Source organism: Aquila chrysaetos, chromosome 10 (assembly GCF_900496995.4).
Source record: "Aquila chrysaetos chrysaetos chromosome 10, bAquChr1.4, whole genome shotgun sequence".
Classification (NCBI taxonomy): domain Eukaryota; kingdom Metazoa; phylum Chordata; class Aves; order Accipitriformes; family Accipitridae; genus Aquila; species Aquila chrysaetos.
In genome coordinates, this window is record NC_044013.1 from 34,676,933 (window position 1) to 34,701,826 (window position 24,894).

At 38.5% G+C, this 24,894-nt stretch overlaps 1 protein-coding gene across 4 annotated transcripts in view; it reads left to right on the top strand.

Moving 5' to 3' along the window:
• Positions 1-8: 8 nt before the first annotated feature.
• The window catches only part of ZZEF1 (zinc finger ZZ-type and EF-hand domain containing 1), a 60,742-nt gene continuing 35,856 nt past the window's right edge, over positions 9-24,894 (top strand). For 2 of the 4 annotated variants that reach the window (XM_030029047.2, XM_030029048.2), the window contains exons 1-23: positions 9-513; positions 4,742-4,886; positions 5,981-6,175; positions 7,085-7,256; positions 7,945-8,144; positions 9,229-9,439; positions 10,910-11,026; positions 11,256-11,434; positions 12,444-12,542; positions 13,538-13,629; positions 14,656-14,804; positions 15,353-15,464; positions 16,665-16,880; positions 18,370-18,470; positions 18,807-18,976; positions 19,773-19,906; positions 20,213-20,283; positions 20,731-20,845; positions 21,445-21,604; positions 22,584-22,705; positions 22,792-22,902; positions 23,577-23,743; positions 24,363-24,444. In XM_030029047.2, coding sequence (XP_029884907.1) covers positions 151-513; positions 4,742-4,886; positions 5,981-6,175; positions 7,085-7,256; positions 7,945-8,144; positions 9,229-9,439; positions 10,910-11,026; positions 11,256-11,434; positions 12,444-12,542; positions 13,538-13,629; positions 14,656-14,804; positions 15,353-15,464; positions 16,665-16,880; positions 18,370-18,470; positions 18,807-18,976; positions 19,773-19,906; positions 20,213-20,283; positions 20,731-20,845; positions 21,445-21,604; positions 22,584-22,705; positions 22,792-22,902; positions 23,577-23,743; positions 24,363-24,444 — 3,483 coding nt within the window. In that variant the 5' untranslated portion in view covers positions 9-150. Of the gene's footprint in view, positions 514-958; positions 1,064-4,741; positions 4,887-5,980; positions 6,176-7,084; positions 7,257-7,944; positions 8,145-8,904; positions 8,933-9,228; positions 9,440-10,909; positions 11,027-11,255; positions 11,435-12,443; positions 12,543-13,537; positions 13,630-14,655; positions 14,805-15,352; positions 15,465-16,664; positions 16,881-18,369; positions 18,471-18,806; positions 18,977-19,772; positions 19,907-20,212; positions 20,284-20,730; positions 20,846-21,444; positions 21,605-22,583; positions 22,706-22,791; positions 22,903-23,576; positions 23,744-24,362; positions 24,445-24,894 lie in introns of those variants that run through there. The other 2 variants (XM_041126629.1, XM_041126630.1) reach the window with 2 other exon arrangements.

Sequence of the window (24,894 nt, forward strand, 5' to 3'; positions counted from 1 at the left end):
CGGGAGCTGACAGGTGCGGCGGGCCGGGAAGTTGCTGACTAAGCCGGGCCGGGCGGAGCCGGGGCGGCGGCGGCCGGAGGAGCGGGGAAGCGGCAGCGGCGGCGGCTCCGCCGAGCCTCGGGTCGCAGCGTCGGCGCCTCCGAGGGGCTCATGGGGACGGCGGCGAGCCACAGCAGCGAGGAGGAGGAGGAGGGCGCCGAGGAAGGCATGGAGGGGGCGGCCGCCGCGCCTCAGCCCGGCGCCGCCTTCCCGCCGGGCTCCGCCGCCAGCCCGGCGCCGCCGCTGCCGCCGGCCGAGGTGCTGCTGGATCAGGCCCGGCTGCGGGAGGCCACGGCGCGGCTGCGGGAGGCGGCTCTGCCCGAGTCGCTGGTGTCGCGACACCACAGCACGCTGGTGCGCTGGCTGGAGGAGCGCCTCAGCCGCGGCGACGAGGCCGTCAGCCTGGAGCAGTTCTGCGAGGTGCTGGAGAGCGTCTCCCGCCTGGCAGCCGGCTCCCGCGGCGAGAGCGAGGAGGTGAGGGGGCGGCCGGCGGCGTCGGGCCTCGGCCCGGGGAGGCCGGGGGGGGGGGGGGGCGGCGGAGTACCGGCAGAAGAAGGAGCTGCCTCCCGAAGGAGCTGCCCGCCTGGGCCGGGTGGGGACGGGACGGGACGAGGAGCGGGATCAGCGGGAAGGGAGGCGGCGGGAGCCCCTGGGCGGCTGTTGCTGCTGGAGGTAGGTCTCCCGGAGCCGGGGGGGGGGGGGGGGGGTCTTCCCGGGCCTGAGCAGCGTGGGCCCGCTGGCACCGGCTCCGTGGCGCGGGGTCCGAGCAGTGTGGCCGTGGAGAGGCCGGTCACCCCTTCCCGGTAACGGGGCAAGGCCGGAGCAGAGGGCTCTGCAGCGCGGTTAAAAAAAGTAGCTGCCGCTACTGATAGGCAGGCTGTCGACTTATAGATATCGGTTGTTTGGTTTTTTTAATTCGTGCCTGTTTTCAGTGATGGTGCTCAGCAGCCGCTCGTGGGCGAGATGGTTATTTGCAAGAGTATTTCTGCTGTTGCTGCTGCTAGTGCAGCTGGGGGTAGCACAGGTAGGAAACTCCGTACCAGCAATTCCTCTGAGATACTTCTTAATGCTATCAACAAGTCAAAGTCTACCAGGCTTAATTTTATTGTTGCTTTTCAAAATCAGCAGTGAAATTGTCAAGTATCTCATTGGTATCCCACTACTTATTGTAAAGTAAGAGTTTTGGAAAACTTGTAAGGAAGTACTGTAACAGAGTTCTCCCTCCACAGATGGAAGGTCTTAAGGAAAGGTTTTAATGGTAGAAGAGAGTGCAGTTTGCTTCCTGCTGTGGGGAGGGATATGGAGGACTTAACATCTAGAACACTTAAGCTGTAGCTTTACTCTCTAGCTGGCATTTAAAATGCAGTAGAATACCCTGCTGGGAGTTTTGCACTCAGTTGAGAAAGTGGTCGTGTCTGAGTTTCTTACTGCATGCAGTTCCTGAGTCTCACCAGTGACTTCCTTCTGTCTTTGTATTGCTCCTGACTGGTAGAATAACTCGGTCAGCTGTTAAATCACACACGTGCTCCTTGAAATCAGTGCTGATATACTAACAAGACTACTGGAAACCAGGAAGAGATTAATTTTGTTGTACAGATAGGTATGTTTATACCAGACTGTTTTGAAGTAACTTGCTAAAATGCTGCCTCCATTTCCAGTTCCTTTACGAGAGCCAATAAAGAACACTTCTTCATTAGTCACGACGGTAGGAGTGAAATTACTACATCGGCGTTCTCTCTGTTAATACAAACAACTGAGCTTTGCGGGCTGCAGAAATACTTTGAGGATTGTCTGTGTTGCACATCCTCCTCTGCATGAAGAGTATAGTTGGTTTGGTTTTTTTTTTTTTTTTTTCCCTGCTCTCGAGCCGGGGGAAAAAACTTGTCGAAGGATTTACCATGGTATGGATATGTGGTCACATCTAGCCTATCCTGTGAAGTTGGGATGTTGGCAGTTGTGTGGGAAACCTTGATGTCATTGTTTCTATAACTGGCACTAGCCCATGGGCTGTAGTATTTTAGATTTCCAGAATGTATTTTGCACTGATGAGAAGTTAGTTTGTGGATGGCAGGTCAATAGGTTTCACTTCTTAATGTTTATGGAATCCTGTCTGGCATAGGCTGTTTTGAGCTGCCTGTTAAGTTTTTCTGTTCTCAGTGTAGTGCTTGTAAACACATACTTTGAAGATTTTATTGGCAAAGTGAACTTCTGTTTAAATGCAAAATGTATTTTCTAGATAAACTGAACCTCTGAATCCTTTTTTATTCATTAGCGCTTCAGCAGCTATGGTGTAGTGTATCCAACTTCCACTTGAAACATTAATGCTGCAGTTCTGAGAGTGAAGGATGAAATACAGAGTTTTCCTAAGTCACACTTCAGATATTCTGTCACACTGTCCAACTCCCTAGCTGTCTGTGAGATGAAGGAGTGATTTTTCCATGTGCTGTGTTTCCTAGCAATCACCTTAGCCAGGTGATCATAATTTCCCAGGAAAGATGTTTCTTTTATGTTTCTTTATGTTCAGGTTTGAACTGGGGAGGAAGTGTGTAGACTTAATGCTTTTAGGAGCAAAAAGCAGCTGGGTTGTGGTAAAGCTGCTGCTGCTGCATTTTGTGTCATGTCCCAGTTGTGAACACAACTCAAAAGCTCTGAGTACAGGTTTGCATACTGATTATTTTTTTTCTTTCTTTTTTTCTTTTTTTTGCTTATACCCCCATTGCACAGGGCAGCTTGTCTGAGCAGTGGAAATTGCGTATGTTTTGTGTCAAATACAGAGTTTAAGTTAAACTCTAATTTTAGAGTTCTAGGGTTGGTGCAATCTTCTGAGGTCATACGAAGAGTTTAAAAATAAAATAACAAAATACTGCATTAATATACAAAGAAAAGCATGTATGTGGGAATCTCTCCTTACATGAAAGTATAAGAAATTGGTTTAAAGTATCTATCAGCAGATCTAGCCTTGTCATCTTGTGTGTGGTTTGTTTTCACTAGTAACATCACAGAACTTGCTCGCTTGTTCACTTCATATTTTAGTAATTGCAGGGTTTGACTTCAAATATGAGGAGAAAAAGTCATAATAGCAAGAATGGTGTCATGCAAAACTGTACATTGAATTTTGGCAACTGAGTTATGTTTGTTAAAATTAATTCCCTCTGTATTGTTGTCCTCGAGCAGAGGTCTTAGTTTTTTCTTTGGTATCTAACTGATGCCCAGCATCAGTCATCTGTACTGGCTGTGGTACCTTCTGGATGCCAGCACCGGTGGTCTTTGCTACTAAGGATAGTTTTTTTTAAAGGTGATCACTGTTAGCATGGGTTCAGCTGTATGTTTAACAAGAGTTTATAAAACTGCTAAGCTAAAATTGAGCTCTGTGCCGCAGAAGTGCCCTTGGAGCTTTAGTCAGCTAAAATAACGGCATTTCAATTCTGTTGTCTTATGAGGACTTTGCTCTCATTTAAGTGGTGTAATTATGGCATGGTTAATTGGCAGGTTATTTTGATCTAATCGTTTCAGATTATTTCTCTCTAGGCTACTGCTTTTAATGGTACATCAAGTTCAATAATCAGGTAGCAAATCAAGAGATTCAAGCATAAGCTTCTGCCCAAACAGCAGTGATTTTTGACTCTGTCAGACAGTTGTGAGATTATCTGTTCTTAGAGGCCAGATTTACTTGGCTATGTAGCTGAACTTACCAAGTTCAGGCCTGGAAGACTGAAGTCTTGCTTGTAAAGAAATACCTTTTGTAAGTGCATTCCCAATTTATATGAAAAAAAAAAGGGTGCTCCTGACATATTGCGTTTCTTTTGGGGGTATGTTCAGGTTTTTTTAGCAATCAAACAGAAGCTTGTTTCAAATTTAAATATGATTGTGAAAATATAGCTAGTTTTTTTTAATAGTAGTGTGTCACTGGATCATGAGTTCTCTGAAGTGGCTAGTTTTAAAAAATTTACGTTTTTGAGCTTGTTTCTGTTTTATAGGCTTAGATGAATAAAAATACCTTGTACTTTTGTACAAGCTGTGTAAGTTACTGTTTATACATGCTCAACACAACTTTTTATATTAAAAATTTATATCAAGGTCAAAGTTAATAAAGCTGGCAATGGTTCCCTTCAATAAGAAAAAAAATCTTTTCTAACTCCCTCCATTGTTTTCACAAATGCTTTGACAAACTATGTTAAACTGGTATTTTTTTGTAGGAGGACAGTATATGGAAGGAAATACACATTTAAAAAAATATTCTGGTTCTAAGGGCACTTTTTCAGGTTTTAAATATTTTCTTTATTTTAAAGAATTTGAGTGTCTGCAGTGTGAGATGGATGCAGCAGTATTGAGTATTGGATGGTATGGCTTTTAGAACCAACTCATGCTTTAATGGAAGAGCTTTTTGTGAGCACCTTCTTCATAGTCCTGGGTGTTGGTGGATGGATGCTGCTGATTCACTGGTATAGATGATGCGCTGTCTCTACCTAAGCATAACTACAGTTGACTTTTATAGGAACTCAGTGCAAGTGCCTTAAAACTTGCTAAACACTGCAGGTTTCCAGGCCAGGCTGTTTCCTGTTGTCATGAAACGGAAAACGGATTCTCTGGATTTTTATTTAACGGTGTTATAATGTTTACTGCTACGGCTTCTATGAAATACCTTGAATTTCTGCTTGAAGTAAATATGCTGAAATAAATTTTCTTTTTTGTTCCTCTTCAGGCCTTTGCACAATTTGATGCTGAAGGAGATGGCACCGTAGATGTGGAGAATATGCTGGAGGCTCTCAAGAATTCTAGTGGAGCTAATCTTCAGGGGGAACTTAGCCATGTAATCAGGCAACTGCAAGCTTGTTCACTAGTTCCAGGTATGAGAACAGAGTGACAAAACAAGTGGATTCCCAAGTCCTGCCCTATATAAGGAGTGCTGCTTCAATAAATTCTGATTTTCTCAAAACCATAGTCCAAGTCATTCTCGCTTCTCTAATGTCAAACAAGTGAAGTTGCTGTAAATTAAAAATTTCCCGTAATTGCATCCAGCTAACTTACTTTCTTCTCTGTGTGACTGGGGAGCTTCTCATCCTTGTTTGGTTTATCTCACAAGACAGAAAACAGTTCCTTGCAAAATTTTGGTGAGTGCCTAACTAATGCAGTCTTGTACTTGGTAACTGGAGGAATAAATCCTCCATTGAGTCTGTTCCAGGTGATGAGTCATATACTTTATTATTATTATTATATTGTTATTTAGCATTTGAAATCCTGCTAAAACATAATTCACTTTTTCTAGCATATAGCTTGGAAAGTGTCAGTTTCCAGAATTTGATTTCTGGGATAAGTATCGGTTACTGGCTTTCCTTCCAAGCTTTTGATGATAAGTGGCTGAAGGGGATTTGCCTTAGAGGATCAGACAATAAGTGTTAGAATTGACTAATAGCCAAGTCAGAGGAGGATCCTTAATGAGGTACTATTCTATGCATCTAAATGCACTGTGATTCAGAGTACCACTGTTCAGGAGCTGAAGTTTCTTATGAAGTTGGTGGAAAGCATTAGGTACCTCTTTGGGAATAATCCACAATGCCAAAGTGAGATGCTTAGCATAGCTCAAGGTGAGTGATGTGAGTACATCAGCTCGTTAGCCAAGCAGCAACTGTTTCACTTAGATATTGAAGGTAAGGGTTTGGAGCTTTTGGGACAGGAAAATAAGCATAAGAACTAAGGGTTTTGGTAATTGTTTTGAACCACTTCAGGCATTTCAAGTAACTGGCAAAAATATTTGTCTGCACCTTTCACAGTCCTGCTGTAAAGGTTGCAAACTTGAGCTGCTTCGTATGGTGGAATGTAGTTCCAATATTGGCTCCCATGCTTAACTTGGATTTACCTAGTAATAAGACATAGAGGGGGAAGATGATTACTTGGATAAGTCAGATGTTCCAACAAAGATAGAAATAATGTTTCTTTTTAGGTTTTATTGATATATTTTCTGAATCGAAAGAGCGTCTTGGTCTTCACGCTTCAATGATACTGAGATTCTTGCACCGGAATCGGATTTCTAGTACGGCCATCCCTTACCCAGTGTTGGAGTACTTCAATAATATCTGTACTATGCGGTCTTCTGTATTGAAGGATTCTTTAGATCGACTTCTCCTAAAAGAGAGAGGTATGTAATATTTTTCTTTTTTTTTCAGGATGGTAGTGTAACCGTAGCTTGAAGAAGAGATTACAAATAAAATAAAAAGCTTTCTTTGCCGTTTAATCTTCAACAGCCGTGACTTTTTATGGAGTTGATCTGCGTGCTTCTGTGGTGTTTTTATTGAAATTTTTTGAGACACGTAAATGGATTTCCTAACTGCCTAGCAATCTGAGTAACACACTGGGATGTTTCTCATCTTTCTCCTGACCTCTTTCAGAATGATGATTACTAATGTACAGTATTCTCTATTCAGTCAGATATCTCTATTAGTTGCTGGAAACTTAGTTTCCATGTGAAGGTGAATGTTTTCTAAAGTTGACTGTGCAGTATTAAAAAATAATTTATTGTTTTAGGGTGGAGGTAGTGGATCTTTTATTGTATTTCAGGTGGGACTGTCCTGGTGGTCTCCCTAGAGGGATGGCTCCTTTTCTTCACTGCTTGACTCTGTATTTTCAGATCTCTGCACTTCTTTTGAAACGGATCATGTAACTTGGGGAAACAGTCTGCTTTGTCCGTTCCCTAGAATAGCTACATTGAGGTTTTCTCCATTATATTTTACTTTTTCCTCTCATCAGTTTGTATTTTGCCATAATAATAATAATAAAGCGCTCATGAGGCCAGTAATGAAAGGAGGAGATAAAGGCTATTGAACTCCTGACAAAGTAGGCGGTTTTGTACTGCAAGTGGTAGATTGAGATTATTGTGATTTCATCTGAAATGAAACTTTGCTGTCTTCTAGTTTCTGTCAGAAACACTTCTTCAGGAGCTGTGTTCTGTGCCAACAAGTTATTTTATATGAGATAGTTATTATAAAGGTATAATAATTGTCAAAACAAGCAAAAGAAGAATATTATGAGTGATTTCTTCTCTTTGCAGACTACCCCAGTGACTTGAATGGTAATCAGGAGTCGGACAAACTGAAGTCTGTCACAAAGTGCTATACTCACATAGAAACCTCATCCAATTCTGCGGATATTGACAAGATGACAAATGGAGAAACTACATCCTTTTGGCAGTCAGATGGGAGTGCTCGCTCACATTGGATACGGTGAGTGACATGGCAATATACAGCTGAGTTTTGGGGTAGTTAGTCCTTAAGTTTTACAGCCAGTGGGCCATAATTGAAAAAAATTGTGGAATTAATGAGTGACAGATGAATATAGTTGAAAGCAAATCATTAATCTGCATAAAGTTTAAAGACCTAATCAACAAGTAAAAGTGTTCACCTGTAAAATGCATGCATCTTCCATGCTGACACATACCCTGTCTTGTAGCTAAGCTTTCCAAACTCTGTTATAGATGCAGTGGTTAGTACTTGAATAGGAGTGCTTTGCCATTGCCTAAAAAGTTACTGCTCCATGAAAGAGAAATGTTTAGTGGTTTTTCGGTAGTAGATCTAAGAATGTATGCTTTAAAAAAAAAAAAAAAAAAAAAAAAAGTCTCATTTTGGTCATTATTGACACTACATTTTTATTCCTGAGGAATGAATTCTCAGTTGAAAAGCTGCACAATAGAAAATTCTACAGTCTCACTATCAGAGGTGACCGTCATTTAAGTCAATTACAAATTTTCGAACTCATCCACCATGATACAGTGTTGGTAATGCCTGTGAAGCATTAGGTAATTTCTAGTGGATTTATTTATGTTTGTAGAATTGGAAACTGAGTGAAGTTTAGCTAAAAGTGCTTGACTTATCTTCTCTTTGCAAGAACTGTTTTATCTTCTTTGCTTTGCAGTTTAAAGATGAAACCAGATGTTGTTTTGAGACATCTGTCCATTGCGGTGGCAGCCAATGACCAGAGTTACATGCCACAGCAAGTTACAGTGGCAGTGGGAAGGAATGCCAGCAGTCTTCAGGAGGTCCGAGATGTTCACATTCCAAGCAATATCACTGGCTACGTAACACTGTTGGAAAACGCTAACATTAGTCAGATGTGTGAGTCAATAAAGATACCATTGGTATATTGTTTTGCTGCTTTTTTGAAGGTGAAAGGTTGGGTAAATCATAAAATGATGGGTTGAAATGGCAGTCATCAGAGCAGAAACTTTTGACCTCGTCTTTGGGTCAGAGAAATTGCTTTAATTGTAGTTTAATTTCTAGGCTATAAGAGAGTCTTCTGAGTCTTTCTCATGAAACCTGTCTGTAACTTGGGCTAAGGGTTGAAGAGCTAGAATGACTAAAGATGCAGTTTTAGCCTCTCAATTTGAAGATACTGGGCAATTTTAAAATATCTTTGCTTGCAGAGTGAAAGCATATGTTGGATAATAGTATCTAGCAAAAAATCTGCTTCTGAGCAACTTTTTTTTCTTTTTTTTTTTTTGGTAGCAAAACTCTGAAGTTGGTCAGATGATTTTTGTAAAGCAGGTTTTATGCTAAGTGTTTTTAAGTAGTGTTATTTTTAAGTCTGGTAGATCTGTGGGTGCTATGTTGGAATCCATCAGAGGAAAGCTGCTCCTTCCTAAGATGGTTTCTGCAGCTTCAGAAATTTTGTCCCTTCAGCTCAAATAGGTGCTTTTCACTAAGATGAACTTTTTCTGCCACAGAAGCGGGCAGCAAGGATGTTGTTCCTCAAAAGTAACTAGGACAATGTTAGCTATGCAAAATGGTCAAGAACTAATGTGAAAATTTTTATGTAACTTAAAAATTTGCTTTTAGGCTTTACTCTTTTTCCCTGTCTCTTCCACTACCACTGCCAAGACACTTCCTATGTATGGAGGTAAAAGGTACTGGGGAAATAACCTATAAGCTATTTTTCACTTTGAGGGTCTTTTACTACTTTTTTCCTAATTTCTAGCCGTACAATATGTAATGGATCATTTGGCCGTTCAAAGGCTAAATTTTCCAAATCATAGGGTGCACAGTGAAGAAACATATATAGTTGTCTGTATGTGGGAGTACTGTTATCTGCTGCTATTTTTCTAAGAGGTTTTGCAGTAATTATTGTTTTGAATATCTAGATTCTTCTAGATCTAATCCAGCAGAAGAAATGGGAAAAAAATTCTATTTTGTGTTTTGACAGATGTACAGATAAACATCAAGCGTTGCCTTAGTGATGGATGTGACACTAGAATCCATGGACTCAGGGCTGTCGGTTATCAAAGAGTTAAGAAGGTGGGCGTCTCTGTGTGCGATGCTTCAGCTATCTGGTACTGGTCTCTGCTGACCTCTCTGGTAACAGCTTCCATGGAAACAAATCCAGCATTCGTTCACACTATTTTACAAAATACTCAGTAAGTACCAAACTTCCATGGTGTGCTTTTTTTTTTTTTTTTTTTTTAATACTTCCAGCTTTAGTAAACTAACCTGTCTTGTGTAACTGGTTTCCACTCCCTCAATTAAGGTGTTTAAACATCTTTTCAGCTATCACACTGTTTAAATTTTGATATTTCTCTCTTATCCATTTGCACATAGTGGAACAAGTATAATTCTCCTAGCTGTTGTATCTAATCTGGTTGTTAGCTGTGACTGAAGGGACACTGAAAAATACGTTTTTAACCTATCCTTTGACTTGTAATAATTTCGAGAAGCCTAAAATTAATTAATTTTCTTTCTATAATCTTATTGATTATAAATATTGGACACATTCCACTTATGAATGGAGCTTAATGAGCTTAATTTTCAGCAAATTCTTGCTTGTGTAATGCCTTGTCATGCATTACGTGGGTATATAGTTGAGTATATGCAGTATCTGTGCAGATGTCTGCTTGTGGTGATTGGCCGTTTTCTGTGTAACGTTTCCTTGTTTGTCTGCCAAACACTTCTGCTCGATGACTTGAAGGATTGGAATCCTAATAAAATCACTACACACCCACATCAACTTTTATAGAGCTTAGTTAGCATGATGCCACCACTTAAAAGCACTGCTGTCATTAGGTTAATGAATATGTGGGCTAAAGTCCATTAAGCCTATCCTTAATGTGTCATCTATGAAACCTCTTTAAAGTTGAGATAACTTTATACATGCTTACATCTGAAAAAGGTTCATAGTTCCAAGCTTTACTAAAACTGAGAGCCTTCAGTCTTGCTGCAGTTTAGATTATTTGTTAGAAATATAACATGGATCCTGAGCTAATAAAACCTGAGAAAGTTGTGAAGAAGTCTTGACTAAAAAATATGCATTCAGGAATTACGAATTCAGTGTTTGGAATTAGCAAGTAAAAACCCAAACTTTAGTATTGGATAGAATGATTTTGATGAAACCACTTAAGAATTCCTATTTATAGGGGTTATTACATTATCTTAGGAAATCAAATAAAAATTCTCATCTGAGCTAACAAGTTTCTCTCTTAGTTTCTGTAATAGTTCTGAAAGAATTTTAAAGTAATTTTCACTTTATTAACAGGCTCTTACTCAATTCTAGAACTATTTAAAATGAAGCAGTACTTGGACACTAAGTTGTTTCTATTGCTGTCACAGATTTAATTCAAAACGCCTTGATTTATTTGTCTCATTAAATCTGAGATTATGAGGCTGAGATTCAAGATTACCTAGCAGTCGTTGAACTTTCCCCACCTAGAATGCAATACTGTTTTTATCTTTTGAACAGATTTTCTGTGTAAATAGATTTTCTGCATTCAGAATCTATTTGTAGAGACCTACTCATAAAAAGCGTAAAGATTCAAATGTCTAATTCATTTTAGAAGGCTGTTTTCTCTGATTCTGTCTGGTTTCCTGATGTTATATTCTGTCCCTTTTACTAGGAAAGCACTGCAACACATGCCACCTCTATCACTCACACCAGGCTCTACAGATTTTTCAAGCTTCTTATCTCCAAATGTTTTGGAAGAAGTCGATAGCTTCCTTATAAGAATAACAAGGTGAGATTGTGTTGATGTATTTTGATGCAGTGGAAAATGGTTTAGAAGAATTTGTATAGCAAACATACCTCATTTTTACTCACCTGCTCTTTTTTTAGTATCTTGAAAAATTCAAAGACACTAAGAAACAGGCACCTTAAATTTTTAACATGTGAGCATTATTTGTCTTTATTTAAAAACAAAGTGTCCTAAGTTTTCTTTTCATACTGTTGTTTTTTTCCCTCCCCAGTTGTTGTACTACTCCAGAGGTTGAACTTACACTCTTGGCCTTTGCCTTAGCCAGGGGGAGTGTTGCTAAAGTGATAAGTTCCCTTTGTACAATCACTGATCATCTGGACACTCCATACAAGGCTTCATCCCTTATCGCTTCCATGGCAACAGTTAGACAGAACCTGCTGTATAAATACGGTAAATGAATAATTGTTGGATCCTTTACTATACATTAGACAATATGCAGCTTTGAGTCGTTTTACTTGTTGTTCGGTGGGGTTTAAAATTATACAAGACTTCTGAATTAACAGCTGTTACCAGAAGATAGCCTGTGAAGCTGAAGTGCCCTAAAAGTTGGTGATTAGATCAGCTTTCTGCGCTCTAAGAATTGAACCAGGTGGCATCAACTTGAGGGAGAAAACATGAACTTTGTAGTTTGTATTGTATAAAAGGAAAATAACATCAAGTATTTTTATTCTTCCAATAGCACACTTTTTTGTACATTTAGCCTCAGTAAGTGGCCGCTCTTGCAGATGTGCATAGATTTAAGACACGTTTTAAATGTCATGTCATTAGCATCTGTTTACAGTTCTTTTATTTTCACTTTTATAAATTAATCTGAGTATGTCATAAGTGTAGAGCTGTGCACAGTCTGACATAAGGCAGTAAGATTTTGCTGTATTGACTGTACTTGTTTGATAAATCTGCATTTTCTCAGGTGTCAACTTCTGAGATTATCATTAGTCTCTCACGAAGAATTTTTCCCTTTGTTTGCCTTTTAGTGTGTTTTTTGTCAGGACTTCTTGGCTTGTGCCAAAGAATACATTAATTATTTTATAATTTTAGTATCAGTATTTAGTTTCAAAAGTTTTGAAAACTGCTTCCTTTTTCCCAGAGTAACTGCTGCTTTTTCCAAGACAAGAGTGGTATTTCATGTATTGTGAATTCCAAAGTGTGCACCGAGTTGAAGGAACGTCAGTTGTTGTGGTTTTCATTGTCCTTCTGTCTGTAGCTAAAACTTGAGCTATTTCAGATTAATGTATCTCTTATACTCCAGTTTCTTCCCTCTTTTTTGTCTGACAATGGTAAAAATCTCATAGTGGTTTTTTTTTTTTTTTTCCATTTATTTTCTGTGTGAAGAACTTAGAACTGGAAAACAGGCTTTTTATTTTATGAGTTTGATAAACCTGTTGGTTTTCTTACTTAGGAAAACCATTACGACTAACTTTGCAAGCATGTGATGTAAAGGGAAAAGAAGATAAATCGGGGCCTGAAAACCTGCTTGTAGAGCCATGGACTGGGGATGGTAAGAGCCTGGAGATGAAATACAGAATATTCAACCAGACACAAAGGCTGTTAACAAGGCTGTGGTGCTGTAGCCTATGTATTTGGTACTACTCAACAGTTTTATGATACAGAAGATCTATAATTAAAAACCAAACCAACACGTAAATTCTATTTTACAACAAGGTGAATTTCTCAGGAACCAGTTTCTTGTCAAAGCAAACAAACCACAGAGTGGATTTTGGGGAGAATTACTGATATTCTATGTGGAAGTAAGCAATGAGTTGTCATGAAGAAAACTATACTAGAGCACATTTTGTGGGTTGAAGTCATGAATGATTCACTGCTAGTTTCCCAAATATTGATGGAGAGAGATGGTAGAAATCATTGAAATTTTCACTGAGTGCACATAACTATTAATTTTCCTTTAAAGCCTGTCTTTGTTAATGCAATGTTTTTATGTACTCGATGCAACCTAAAGAAAGAGATTTGTGTTTCTTGACCTCCTTTTTAAGTGAAATGCCACCTAATCTTTTTTAAAAAAAAATCAGGTATTGTCTTGTGCAGTGCTACTGGTAAATGAAAGCTATTATGATAGAAAATTGGGCACATCTTAAATGCTTATTTTACCCCTCCTTTTGCTTGTGCTTATTGTTTGAGTTTAGTTATTTTGTGGATTGTCTTCTGATGTTTTATGGATCACAGTCTGAGGAACAGGGAGTTACATCAGTGAACAGAGCCATAAGCCAAAATTTTGTGAGTTACTAGTAAACTTCAGTGGGGAAACACTCTTGAAATAGCTGTAGATACTGCATTCCCTAGAGAGACACTTTCCAGAGATACCCATGTGTACTCTGTGGGAGTCTCTTTTATTTGGAAACATCTCCTAATGAATATTTCACTAGAAAAGCGTAGTGTTTTTGTTTCCCCCCTTTAGTCCACAATCTTGGTGTTCTCTTTCAAACACCTTGTACTAGCAGTCCTTCCAACCTCATTCCATTCCTACTGCTGCTTTAGGTTTTCTTACTGAAACTGGGAAGACCAGAGCAAGTATCATTCTTTCTACTGGAACTGAATCTTCATTTCAAGTGACGCAAATTAGAATAAAGGTATGTAGTTCCTCTGCGCTTTTCAAGTAGAAGGCTTGCTTTTTTCCCTAGTGGTAGAGTTGAATTAGAATTTTTTTTTTTTTTTTTTTGTATGAACTGAAATTTTAAATTAGTCTTGCAATAGTATTATTTTGGGGTTTTACTTTTATGTAAGTCGCAGGGAAGTTAAGGAAATGGAGGTCTTAAGTTGTTTCAGGGTACCACAAGCATGTAGTAAAGACATTTATTTTCTATTGCTTTTGTCTGTATCTTGTAATATACTCAAGCCAGTGAGCCTTAGGTGTATGGTTTCTCTCTAAAGAGTATGGATTGATTTGTAGTATTATATACCTTATACTTAAAATAATTTTTCAACTGTGAATAGCAGATTTCAAGACATATAGCGTGTGAGTTCATATTAAATGTAGGGTCTTTCAAATTCTTTTTAGAGACATCAGTGTAATTTGAACACTTGGCATGGTTTTATCTGGTTTAAAAGCAAGATCTTGTGATTAAATCTTATGGCCAGGACAAAACTTCAGTGAGATTTCTGCAGCTGAATTTATTTAAGGCAAAGCAGTATTTTAATTCCTGGAACAAGGATGCATATTTCAATGTCAAAGAGAATTAAACATGGATGGACTTCTGGCAAGTAAATTCTAGTTAGAGCTGGAGAGGCAGCTAAGCTGTTTTGCAGTGTAGCGATGCTGGGATACATAATTTTAGTTTTGTTTGGTTTTTTTAAATTGAAAAAGTATACAAAATCAGAATGAGAATTAATATGTGGAGTGTAGTTAATGTTAGGGTGCTAGCAGAGTGATAAATGTGGTAAATAGTAACCAGGTACATGATCCTGGTTCAGTGAGTTAGGACGGTTTTCATAACATTTCTCTAAATGTGTTTCATTTTTCTTTAGGTAAAAAGTGCAATTCCAGAGATCAGTATTGTCAGTATTTAGTTGCTTTCCATAATTTTTTTTTTCTTTGAAAGCAACACCTTCTTTTATTGTCAGCTTTTTAATACATTGCTCTGGATTTGTTCTTTTAGGTCCGAAGAGGTGCTATTGGGGCCCAATGTGGGCTAGTGTTTGCTTATAATAGTGCTTCAGAAAAGTTCCATGCAGAGGAACACTTCAAAAGATTTGAAAGCTATGACAAATGGAAGCTGCGGGAATTCAAACAATTTTTAAAGAACAGGTATAGGTGGACTTTTTGTAGTGAATACATGGAAAATAAATGTTATGTTAGATCTTTTTGCAATGCCACTTGAACTACTGAGAATTGTTCCAAATGACTTAAAAATTATGCATCATTTAATTGTTACTTGTTTGATTTTAATGACCCTCAATTTGGTGTGTTTGAGGAAATATGTATATAGCTGTTGTCTTAAGCCTCTTGATTTAAAGACCTGTTTAAAAAGGGATATAACAAACTGTCTACTTGAGGTGAAGATCACAGATAACAGAAACAATTTGTAGGAAGATCATATGTTAATTAGCCTTTATTAAATTACTTTCTCAAAACTGTTGCTTAGGAGTGAGGGTACATTAGGGACCATGATTAAAAAGATTTCCTTAATTTTCTTACCCAAACTCTAGCACATGCAAGGTAAGTGAAGGTTTCTGTTGTCTCTCTCTCATCTTTATAGCCATAACATGCAAAAAATATTTTGGTAGCATATCAACAGCTTTGCAGTTTCTTTAAACTTTTTCTTTACAAAGTTTGTTACATTCCTTTATACATAGAAGCAGTTGTTCATGCGATGATTTGGGAGATGATGATCCTATTGGCTGGTTTGAAGTGGAAGAAGAATGGGATGAAGTTGATGTCAAAATGCAGCAATGCAGAATTTCCCAAGTAAGAAACCATGAAAATCCATTGGCCCAGTCACAGTGAGCAGAGGCTCATCTCTGTGCTTTGTTGTAATGCCAACTGAAATAACCATAAGTCTTTTTTTGTGTGAGGAGAACTGTTCTGGGTAGAGGTAAAAATCAATGGACTTCTAGTTAAATGGATGATTTGACTTTTGTCCTCTGAGTTTTATTCTTTTTCTCTGTATGTACACATATATAGCTGTAGTTAAATGGTGCTTCAGGATCAAATTAAATGCAAAATTACGTGCTAATGTGCAGACTACTGGTTTTATCATGAGGAAATATTTCTAAAAAGAATTACATGATTGTTGCTTTATTCTAATATCTAGAAGAATTAACTACTGCATAGTTACAGCATTTATTCTTTCAAAGTCAGGTTCTTCAACTCTTGTTTTAAGGGACAAACAATTACTAAGCAGTTCCATCAGTTAGGTTGATTTCCTTGAGGAATGTGGGACTTTTCTGTTTCAAGGGTGGCAGAATATGGGTTTTGATTTGTAGTGCTTAAGTAGGAAATTTTGCTTTTCAGACCCTGCAATTACCTTGTTTCTGGAGTCAGCTGTTGCATAGTTACCCCATCCTTTTTTGTACTGTGGAAATTAGCAGAAGTGGTGGCACAGTTTTAAGTCAGCTGGGAATTTTTCTAAAACCGTCACTGCTTGCTAAGACATTCTGCTGTTGTCTATGTAACCCTTAGTCCCTGACACTTACGAATGCGCGGAGTTACTAAATACATTTGGATGGCAGAACTTGCTGTTCCCTCCAGCTTTGTGTTCTGTCCCTCACTGTGGACAGATTGCATAAAAGTATGTTTTAAATATTACGTATTGATTCTCTGCTTGCTTTTAAATGCAGCTAATAATTTTTTAACGTGCAGAAATGCTGTTACTATAGAGCCAGAATACGGAGAATGAATGGAACTGATAATGAATTAACTAACTTTGCAGATGCTTGTAGAGGTCACAGAACTGTCACTGTGAGTTTTTTTGGACATGGAGAGAGTTCAAGTTTAGCCTGAATCTCAGGCTCAGTATTTTAAACTTCTGGAGGTGATTGACAGGGAATAAGCCTTGTCCCCCCAACCCTACCTACAGCCTCCTCACATGTGCACTCATGTCTTTTAAAAGCCAAATTTGTACTAGCTTTTAAAACCAAATCTTGTGCTGTGTTTATATCCTTCTAGTACTTGATGATAAAGTTCTTGTGCACAAGACAAGACACAGCAGAACGGCTTGGAGTTCAGGGCCTGAATGTTCTTGGGTATCTTCGGCCTATGCGAGATGAGCCCAATAGGAGCATGAACTGCTTGCAGTGCAGGAAAACTGATGGCGATACAGTTTGTGGCACAACTCTTCTCTTGAAGACGCTTCATTTCATCCAGCAGCTGGCGCAGGACCTGGTATTTTTACTTCTTAGTTGTTTTTAAGCGTGTATTTACCATGCTAAAAGTAATAAGGCTATGCTAACAGTAATTGTGAACGGATAAAGAAAAGTCTTGGTACTAGGTACTAGCAATTGTTAAAACCAAGCTGTGGAGAAAAAATGGTTTCTGAAAAATAGCATTCTGTGTATGTTTACTGAAGTTGACTAGGAATATGCTCACTTTGGGTCCTGAAGAGAGTTAAGAACCATTTTTCAGCATCAGGTTACAATGCTGGGTGAAGCAGATGCAACAGGAGGATGTTCTACTATCTATTAGATACTGTAGCTATTTCTGAAGCAAGCATCTGGAAAAATGCATAGAGAGGTGGCTAGGAAGGTTGCATAGATTAAAACATGTCCTCTTCTTATCTGAAATAATTCTATAAATATCTAGGGTGAGATGTATACAGTTAAGAGAAGTGGCTGGTATGTGCTGATGTATGTCAGCATGAGCTACCCTTCTTCTGAAGATATGTGTCAAAATCATGTTTTGTTCATATAGTGCATGCATCTGTGCCTTTTCAACTTTGATTCCAAACCATGGGCAGTCTCATTTTGGCTATGTGCTGGTTTTGGCTGGGGTAGAGTTAATTTTCTTCATAGCAGCTGGTGTGGGACTATGTTTTGGATTTGTGCTGGAAGCAGTGCTGATAGCACAGGGATGTTGTAGTTGTTGCTGAGCAGTGCTTACACAGAGTCTCAAGGCCTTTTCTGCTCCTCACCCCACCCCACCACCGAGTACGCTGGAGGGGGGCACAAGAAGTTGGGAGGGGACACAGCTGGGACAGCTGACCCCAACCGACCAAAGGGATATTCCAGACCATAGGACGTCATGCTCAGCATGTGAAGCTGGGGGAAGGTAGGGGGAGGTGGGGGGAGCTGCTCGGGGACTGGCTGGGCATTGGTCAGTTGGTGGTGAGCAATTGTTTTCATTTGCATTATTTGTCTTTCTCGGGTTTTATTTCTCTTTGTTATTTTCCTTTTCATTACATTATTATTATTTTCTTATTTCAATTATTAAACTGTTCTTATCTCAACCCATGAGTTTTCTCACTTTTACGTTTCCAATACCCTTCCCTTATCCTGCTGAGGGAGGGAGTGAGCAAGTAGCTGTGTGGTGCTTAGTTGCCAGCTGGGGTTAAACTATGACAGGCTATTACTTTGGATCAAGAAGAGGTAGAGGTTGTAAAGTCTTTTGGTGGTGGAGGACAGGAATGGGGGACTAGACATCTAGAAAGAGGAGGGAGAGTCCTTATTAGTAGCTCTGTGAAGGGGAAGGTTTCAGCATGAACTGTCACTTTTAGACACTGGAATATCCATGAAAGAACTTATACTGGAATTCATGTTAGCTGCAAATTTATGGGAAACTAGGCTGCTTTAAGCCCAGTGCTCAGGGATTTGCTTTTTATAAATGTGTTCTGTATAGAGTTAATTTTCCAATCCTGCATTTTCTTTGCCTTTTTAAGGTTCAACAGAAGGAGAGTGGATTAAAATACAAGTCATTTTTAGATTTCACAGGCCTTGATTTGCAGCTGTTCTGGAATTTTTACAATAAACTTCACCAAAAGTAAGTCACTTCTTTACTCTGTGTGAAGCACTAATCTGTGTGTGTATGTATAAATAAAGTATGCTTAGTTTAGTTGCAGCAGTTTCTTCTTCCTAAACTACATCATTTACATAAATAACATTTTCTTACTGCTGCCATATGTGTTTTTAACTATAATGTTATGTAGAACCTTGAGAAGATGTAGATTAATTTAGCTGGTAGCTATACTTTTTTTGGCTATGTGCTCTCTACTCTGTGTTTTTTATCCATCTGAGGTAGTGACTTTCATAGCATTATCTGGTGCAAAAGAGCTGCTTTTCCAGTTTTTGCTTCTGTTTGTTTTATGTTTTCTTACAGCCCAAGGGAAGAATGTATCTTTGCTCAAACACTGCTATTGCAGCTTCTCCAGAGCTGCTTCTCTGTACTTACTGGAGACAATAAAAATGCTAAACCTCAAGAAACTTCTCAGAACAAAACATCTGGTCACACAGAAGCTGCAGAAGAGCTTTATAGACATTTGTGTGAAGGTAATTTATATTGAATATATTAACTGTTTTGTCTGTTCTGGCTTACAAGTGTGTTACAACAGTTAGAATTTGGGAAAAGAGATGTATTCCTAGAGGCCAAGTCAGCTACTGTTCCTTTGTTTCTTCTTCAGGTCAGTGTGTGCTAATTAGTCGATCACAGAAATTTTCCTTGACCCTATGAAATGGTTTTATAGACTTTCTGACAACATGTGGTCTGGAAACAGGTGCAACAGAAAACTTCTTTCGAACGTGTCACATGCTTGAACCAGCAGGGAATGTGATCCTTTAATATAATGTTACTGGGGTTCATTTATTTCTGGTATTTCATATAAATATAAATGATCTTACAAGGAGCCTATAAGGTTTACAGAAACACAGGGGAAGGTTCTGGAGCCAGTGAAGAGAATGGGAATTACACATTAGATTTCATTGGAAGTAGGATGGCACCCTCTTTATTCAAGTGTAATTTTTTTGTTAATTACCTAACAGTCTCCTGAAAAGCAAGCTGGAGATAAACCAGTTTATATAGAAACTGTCACATCTTGAAAACTTTATTAGCTTTGATAACTGGCAAGTCTTAATGTTCCTAGAATTAATTTACTCAATGAATAAATAAATAGATCCTTAAAAAAATCTTTCTTGCTAGAAGTCAAAAAGTTTCCCCTCATTTTCTGTGTGTATAATGGGATTGCAAGGGCTTGAAGTTGTGTAAAGTAACACATTTAATTCAGTTATGCCTCTAACAGATGGAGTATTAATTTGAACTTGTAATTTTGTTTCCTTTTTGTATGAGCAGTAGTGGATATGGGGGACAGTAACTTCATGCCAATGAAAATGCTAAAAGAGGAAGTTAAGAACACCTTACTCAGTGGAGCAGCAATCTTTTTCCCAGATAGACAGACCAGGCGACACCAGCTCTTCACCATGATGGTAAACCATTAAATGAGAAATTGATTGTTTAGTACCTGCTTTCTTTATGCAGAAAAGAGGACAAATCTGAGTTCTTGTTGTCAAATAATCTATACTTTGTCCCATTAAAGTAAAAACCTTCTTTTTTTTTTTCTTTGCCTCTTTTTACCCTCCCCCTTCTCTCTCTCTGCAGCTTATCCCAAGAAAGAGGAGCTAACCCTGCCTTTCTTACCAAAAATGAATAGTAGAGCACAGAAATTAGAATTCTTTCTCACAGAGGAGGGAAACAGAACGTATCATAAAAAATAAATCTTTTTCCTTTTCTAGAAAAACATCACAGAGCAAGAACATAAGCAATCTGTACATCTTGCGTTCAGATCCTTGTGTACCCACTTCAGGTAAGGGATCCTGAAACTGAAAATAATTGTCTGATACCTCACATCTGTTAATAAGTTCGTATTTAATCCTTTTTAGAAATGTTATTTCCCTTGAAAATAATTCTCAAAAATAATCAACTGACTTTGCTTTAGAAAGGAGAATACTACTACTTAATATGTTTATTAACTGAATAGCTATATAAAACATTGTCCAAGGTTAGTGCTGAAATCACAGTATATTGCTCTTAGGCTTCTCCCAGGCTGTCTTCCAATTTTTTAAGTGTTTATTTGTCCATTGTGATGATTGGTATTGATATAATAAGTCTGGAGTCATCAGAACCCAAACTTTTGATTTTTCATAGTAATTACACAGTAGAATCTCTACAGATTTGTCACAAGGATAACTAAATTTGTGTTTTGGAACTGTGCTACTTGTTGTTGGTTGGTAAGAAGATCTTTGTTTTTTAGTGATCAAGATCCAGGTGGACTCCTATTATTACCAGAGAAAGGAGTTTCTGCAAATTTTGACATAAGCGAAGTGCTATCAGTCATGGATACCCTTCTGCTAGTGGCAGCAAGAGAGGTAACTATCTTTGCTCTGTTCCTCTTCCTACTTTGCCATTATTTTTGTATGCGTTCAAACACGAGCTGCATGCCTGAGATGTACGCTAAAGAACTAGCTTTCCTGTCCTTCTGGATAAAACTATTCATGCTATTCACGTCTGTAGAATTAGGTTTTCCAACCAGTTGAAGTATTTTCCTTTAAGCTTTAACATTTCATAATAGTAGGGTAAGTAATGTATAAAAGTGTCTTTTTCCATAGCACTGAAAAGACTTTATGCCACCCTATCAACACTAGGAAACAGAAGTAATCATCCCATATTGAGAGGTTAGAATTGGTCATGCCACTAAGGAAGGTGTTAAATGGAGGAGGGTCATTTACATATGTAGAAAAAATGTGCTGAGAACATAGTGACTCATAGCTATTCCTACTTAAAATTGCGATTTATCAAAACGAGATATATCAGTTGCTTCATGGCATTATATGCTGCTTGTCAGTTGCATTTAATCTTTTTTGTGGAGTAAGTGGGATGATAATGTCCATCACAGTTTACTTAGTGTATATTGTGTGTCATTCTGCAGCAGAAGAGGATGTCCTTTTTTACGTTCTTTATTTTTCAGTGTGAAATGATGATGCTGGATGTTGTACAGCAAGAGAGTGGCACAGTCTTGTCCTCCTTATTCTGGTCTGTTCAAGGTAGCCTCCTTTCATGGTGCTACCTGCAACTTAAGGGTAGCGATAATTCAGCCAAGGATCTTGCAGTAGAAATACTTAAAAACTGTAAGTGCTGGAATTGAATACAGAATTAAGTGTGGTGTAATACAGGGCTTCAAAATGTGATTTTGCAAATTGCAGTATAATAAGTGTTCACCAGTGGTTGCCTGAGGCATACTCATAACTGTCACAGCATTTCTAATCTCTCTAGGAAGGAATTTGTAGGCATATTGAGCAACTTAGAATTTTAGCCATACCGACAATTTTATGTTGGGACAATCTTCAGAAAACATTTCAGTAAGTTATGGGGGGCAGATACTGAAAAAAACCTCAAACAACAAACAGTTTCAGACCTTCATTTGAACATTTTGGTTTCTTTAAATGTCCCTTGTTTTGATAAGCTCCTGTGTGCTAATATGTATTTTCCTAGATGTTTGTGACAGCAAGAAGAAAGGAACTTACTTAAGAAGCTGGGCATTTCTAAGGGGTGTTTTGCTACAGTGGTTTGGGTTTTTTTGTTTGGTATTTTTTGTTTTGTTTTGTTTTTTAATGCAGCAGCTCAGTATTGAGTAGTAAATTGGGCCAAGTACTTAATGGAGGTGTAACTTTATGTAAAATTACTTCATATTTATGTTTTTTGTGTATAAATAAGTATGTTGTGTTCCTGTCTTACATTTAAAAATGGAGTAAGGCTATAGCTAAAAATTACTAGCATCACTTGTTACTTAAGCTGCATTTCTTAGGTGTGTAGGAAGGCTACTGGATACCCTGAGATTGTTGAAACAGTCTTGGAATGTTTGATTAAATTACTCATCCCTCATCTTTTTGTAGTATGGTTGATAAGCATGACTTGTTTCCACAATAGAAATATCACAGAAAACTTCTCTGAACTGTTTTCACTCTTGAGTGTCACTGCCTTGGGGCAGCGGATGCCTTTCCTGCTGTCTTTCTTCTTGTGCACATCATCATGCACTTAAGTGTTTGATAAAGCAGGTTGTGGTAGAAAATCCTTAAGGTGGCTATTAAGGGTTTTTTTTCTCTTTAGATGTGGGCCAGTTCCTGTCAAATATCAGAACGATTTTGCAGTCACTTTTATCTCAATATAGTGGCAAAACAATAGTAGAAAAAATAAGTAACTCTGTCTTTGCTATGGCAACTCGTCAGCTGGTAAGTGAACATTGGGATTTTGTACTATTCCCGGGTAGCATGGCTATGGTTATGTGCGTTTTCATGAAACCTGTGTTTTCTTCTAGGTCATCTTCTTGTTGGATTTTTGCACTTTAGACATTCCATACTGTACTCTGCTACAGGGATTCAGCACTTTGATAGAACCACTGAAAAGCCTTTGTAGTGAGCCTCATAAGGTAACTAAAGATCCAGGCACTATCAAGTACAGTGAAACAAAAGCAAAATTGCAAGAAAGACGTAGAAAACTCAGGTGATTCTGTTAGTGAGTGTTTGAAAGGAGCTGGAAAGCTTCTAAAAGCATTGGATGTGTAATGAAATGTTGAGTGAAGAACTAGAAATATACCTGTACTGATACGGAAGATGAGCAAAGTGGCCAGAAAGCGCAACTGGAATGAGAAGCCTAGAAGGCAGACAGGAAGGAGGGATTCTGAAGATGAAGACCAAAATAAATTAAAAATAGTATGTGCTTAACATTTTTAGCTTCATTGCTTGCGGTGATGCAAATAAAGGCTGTATGTCTGTAGTGTAGATGTTTAAGTTTGTATTAGTCATCCAGACTCTCTTTTTGTTATCATTGGAGACTTGTAGGCGCTTCTGGGGTGAGACTCTCTCCTCCCCCAGTAAACTGGATGAATTTTACTTTAGAAGTGCTTCCTTACCATGATTATCAAGGGTTTCTTTATAACTAGTTTAGGTGTAAATCAATGCTGTAACTTTTAAAATGCCAGTTTGTATGTACATCTGGCAACTTGAAAGTATAGACAGAAATATCTAGTGTGGTTTTTTTTTTTTTAATTTTTTTTAAAAATGCTTTACATTTGTATCTCAAGAATACATTTTTGTTCTACAGATGGAAATGGAAAGCTGGCAGCAAGAACAGCCTGTAGTATTGCGAACGTGGACAATGGAATCGCCTCATAACTATGAAAATAATTGCCATGAGGTCTCAGTCTTCCTATGTCATGGTGCAACTTACTTTGAGGTGGAATTTGATGAAAAATGTGAAACTGAAAGAAGGTAATTTAATCTTGTGCAGTGTTAGATTCCAGTTTCTATTTGTAGAGGAGCAATTCATGTTTCAATGTGCAAGGAATACTTCCAGCACTCCAAGCATGCTATTTCAATTTCTTCATTGTCCTGAGTAATACACAATGTGTATTTTGAATAACTTCTGGTGCTGAAAGCCACTTCTCCTAGCAAATGTACAAACATGCTGTTCATATGGATTTTGGTTCCTTTGGCCTTGATCTGGTTTCTAATACTGCTGTGACCACACAGTTTGTGCTTGTGGTATTTTATTTTGCCCTCTTTAAGCAGAACTATTGGCTCGGTTTCTCTTGGTAATACATCAGGGTACTGCTTAGTTAAGGTATATGCCAGATGTTAAAATTAGCACCCATTACCAATTCTGAAGGCTTGGGAAAGTTCTGCAGGAAAGCAGGTCTGTGTTTGCTGGGACTATTACATTGAAACATGAAATAAATTCCTTAGCAGTCATGTGAAGCAATACAGGTGTGGTCCAGAAAGATGTGACAGAGTACACTGAGATGCAGCACTTGTGAAAAATCCAAAAGCAAACATCTTCCCCCAAAACTTAAAAAGTAAATTTGGAAGTAATGAATTGCAATTTTCACAGGTATGATTACCTGGAGTTTACTGATGCCAGAGGTGCAAAAACTCGTTACGATACAAAGGTTGGCACTGAGAAGTGGCCTAAGGTGAGCACCTTTAAAATTCTGAACCAAGTGATATATCCAATTTTAGGACTTTCTTATGAACCACGTGGAAAACCTATTGTCTAAAAGGATGTGTGCTTCCATGCGTGTGTGTGTGTTTATTCCCTCTCAAAGGTGGGGGGCAGGAGGTGAGGAAGAAAGTCTGCAATGATGGAAATAAAAGGAGTGAATGAGTAAAGGAATCCCTCTTTGTTGCTGTTATCAAAGAAGCAGTCAGTCAAAATGAAAAGTAATAATGTTTAACTGCCAGTAACCGCATGGGTAAAACTTACTCGTTGACACACTGCCCTCGCAATTTTTTACATCATGAGATGAGCATAGCGCTTCCTGCGGCTACGCTCTTTCTTCAATGACACCTACTCAAATGGGATGCTTCTCTGTTGTTTTATGGCTCTGACTTCTAAAGCTCAATCATCTATAAAATTCCTCATT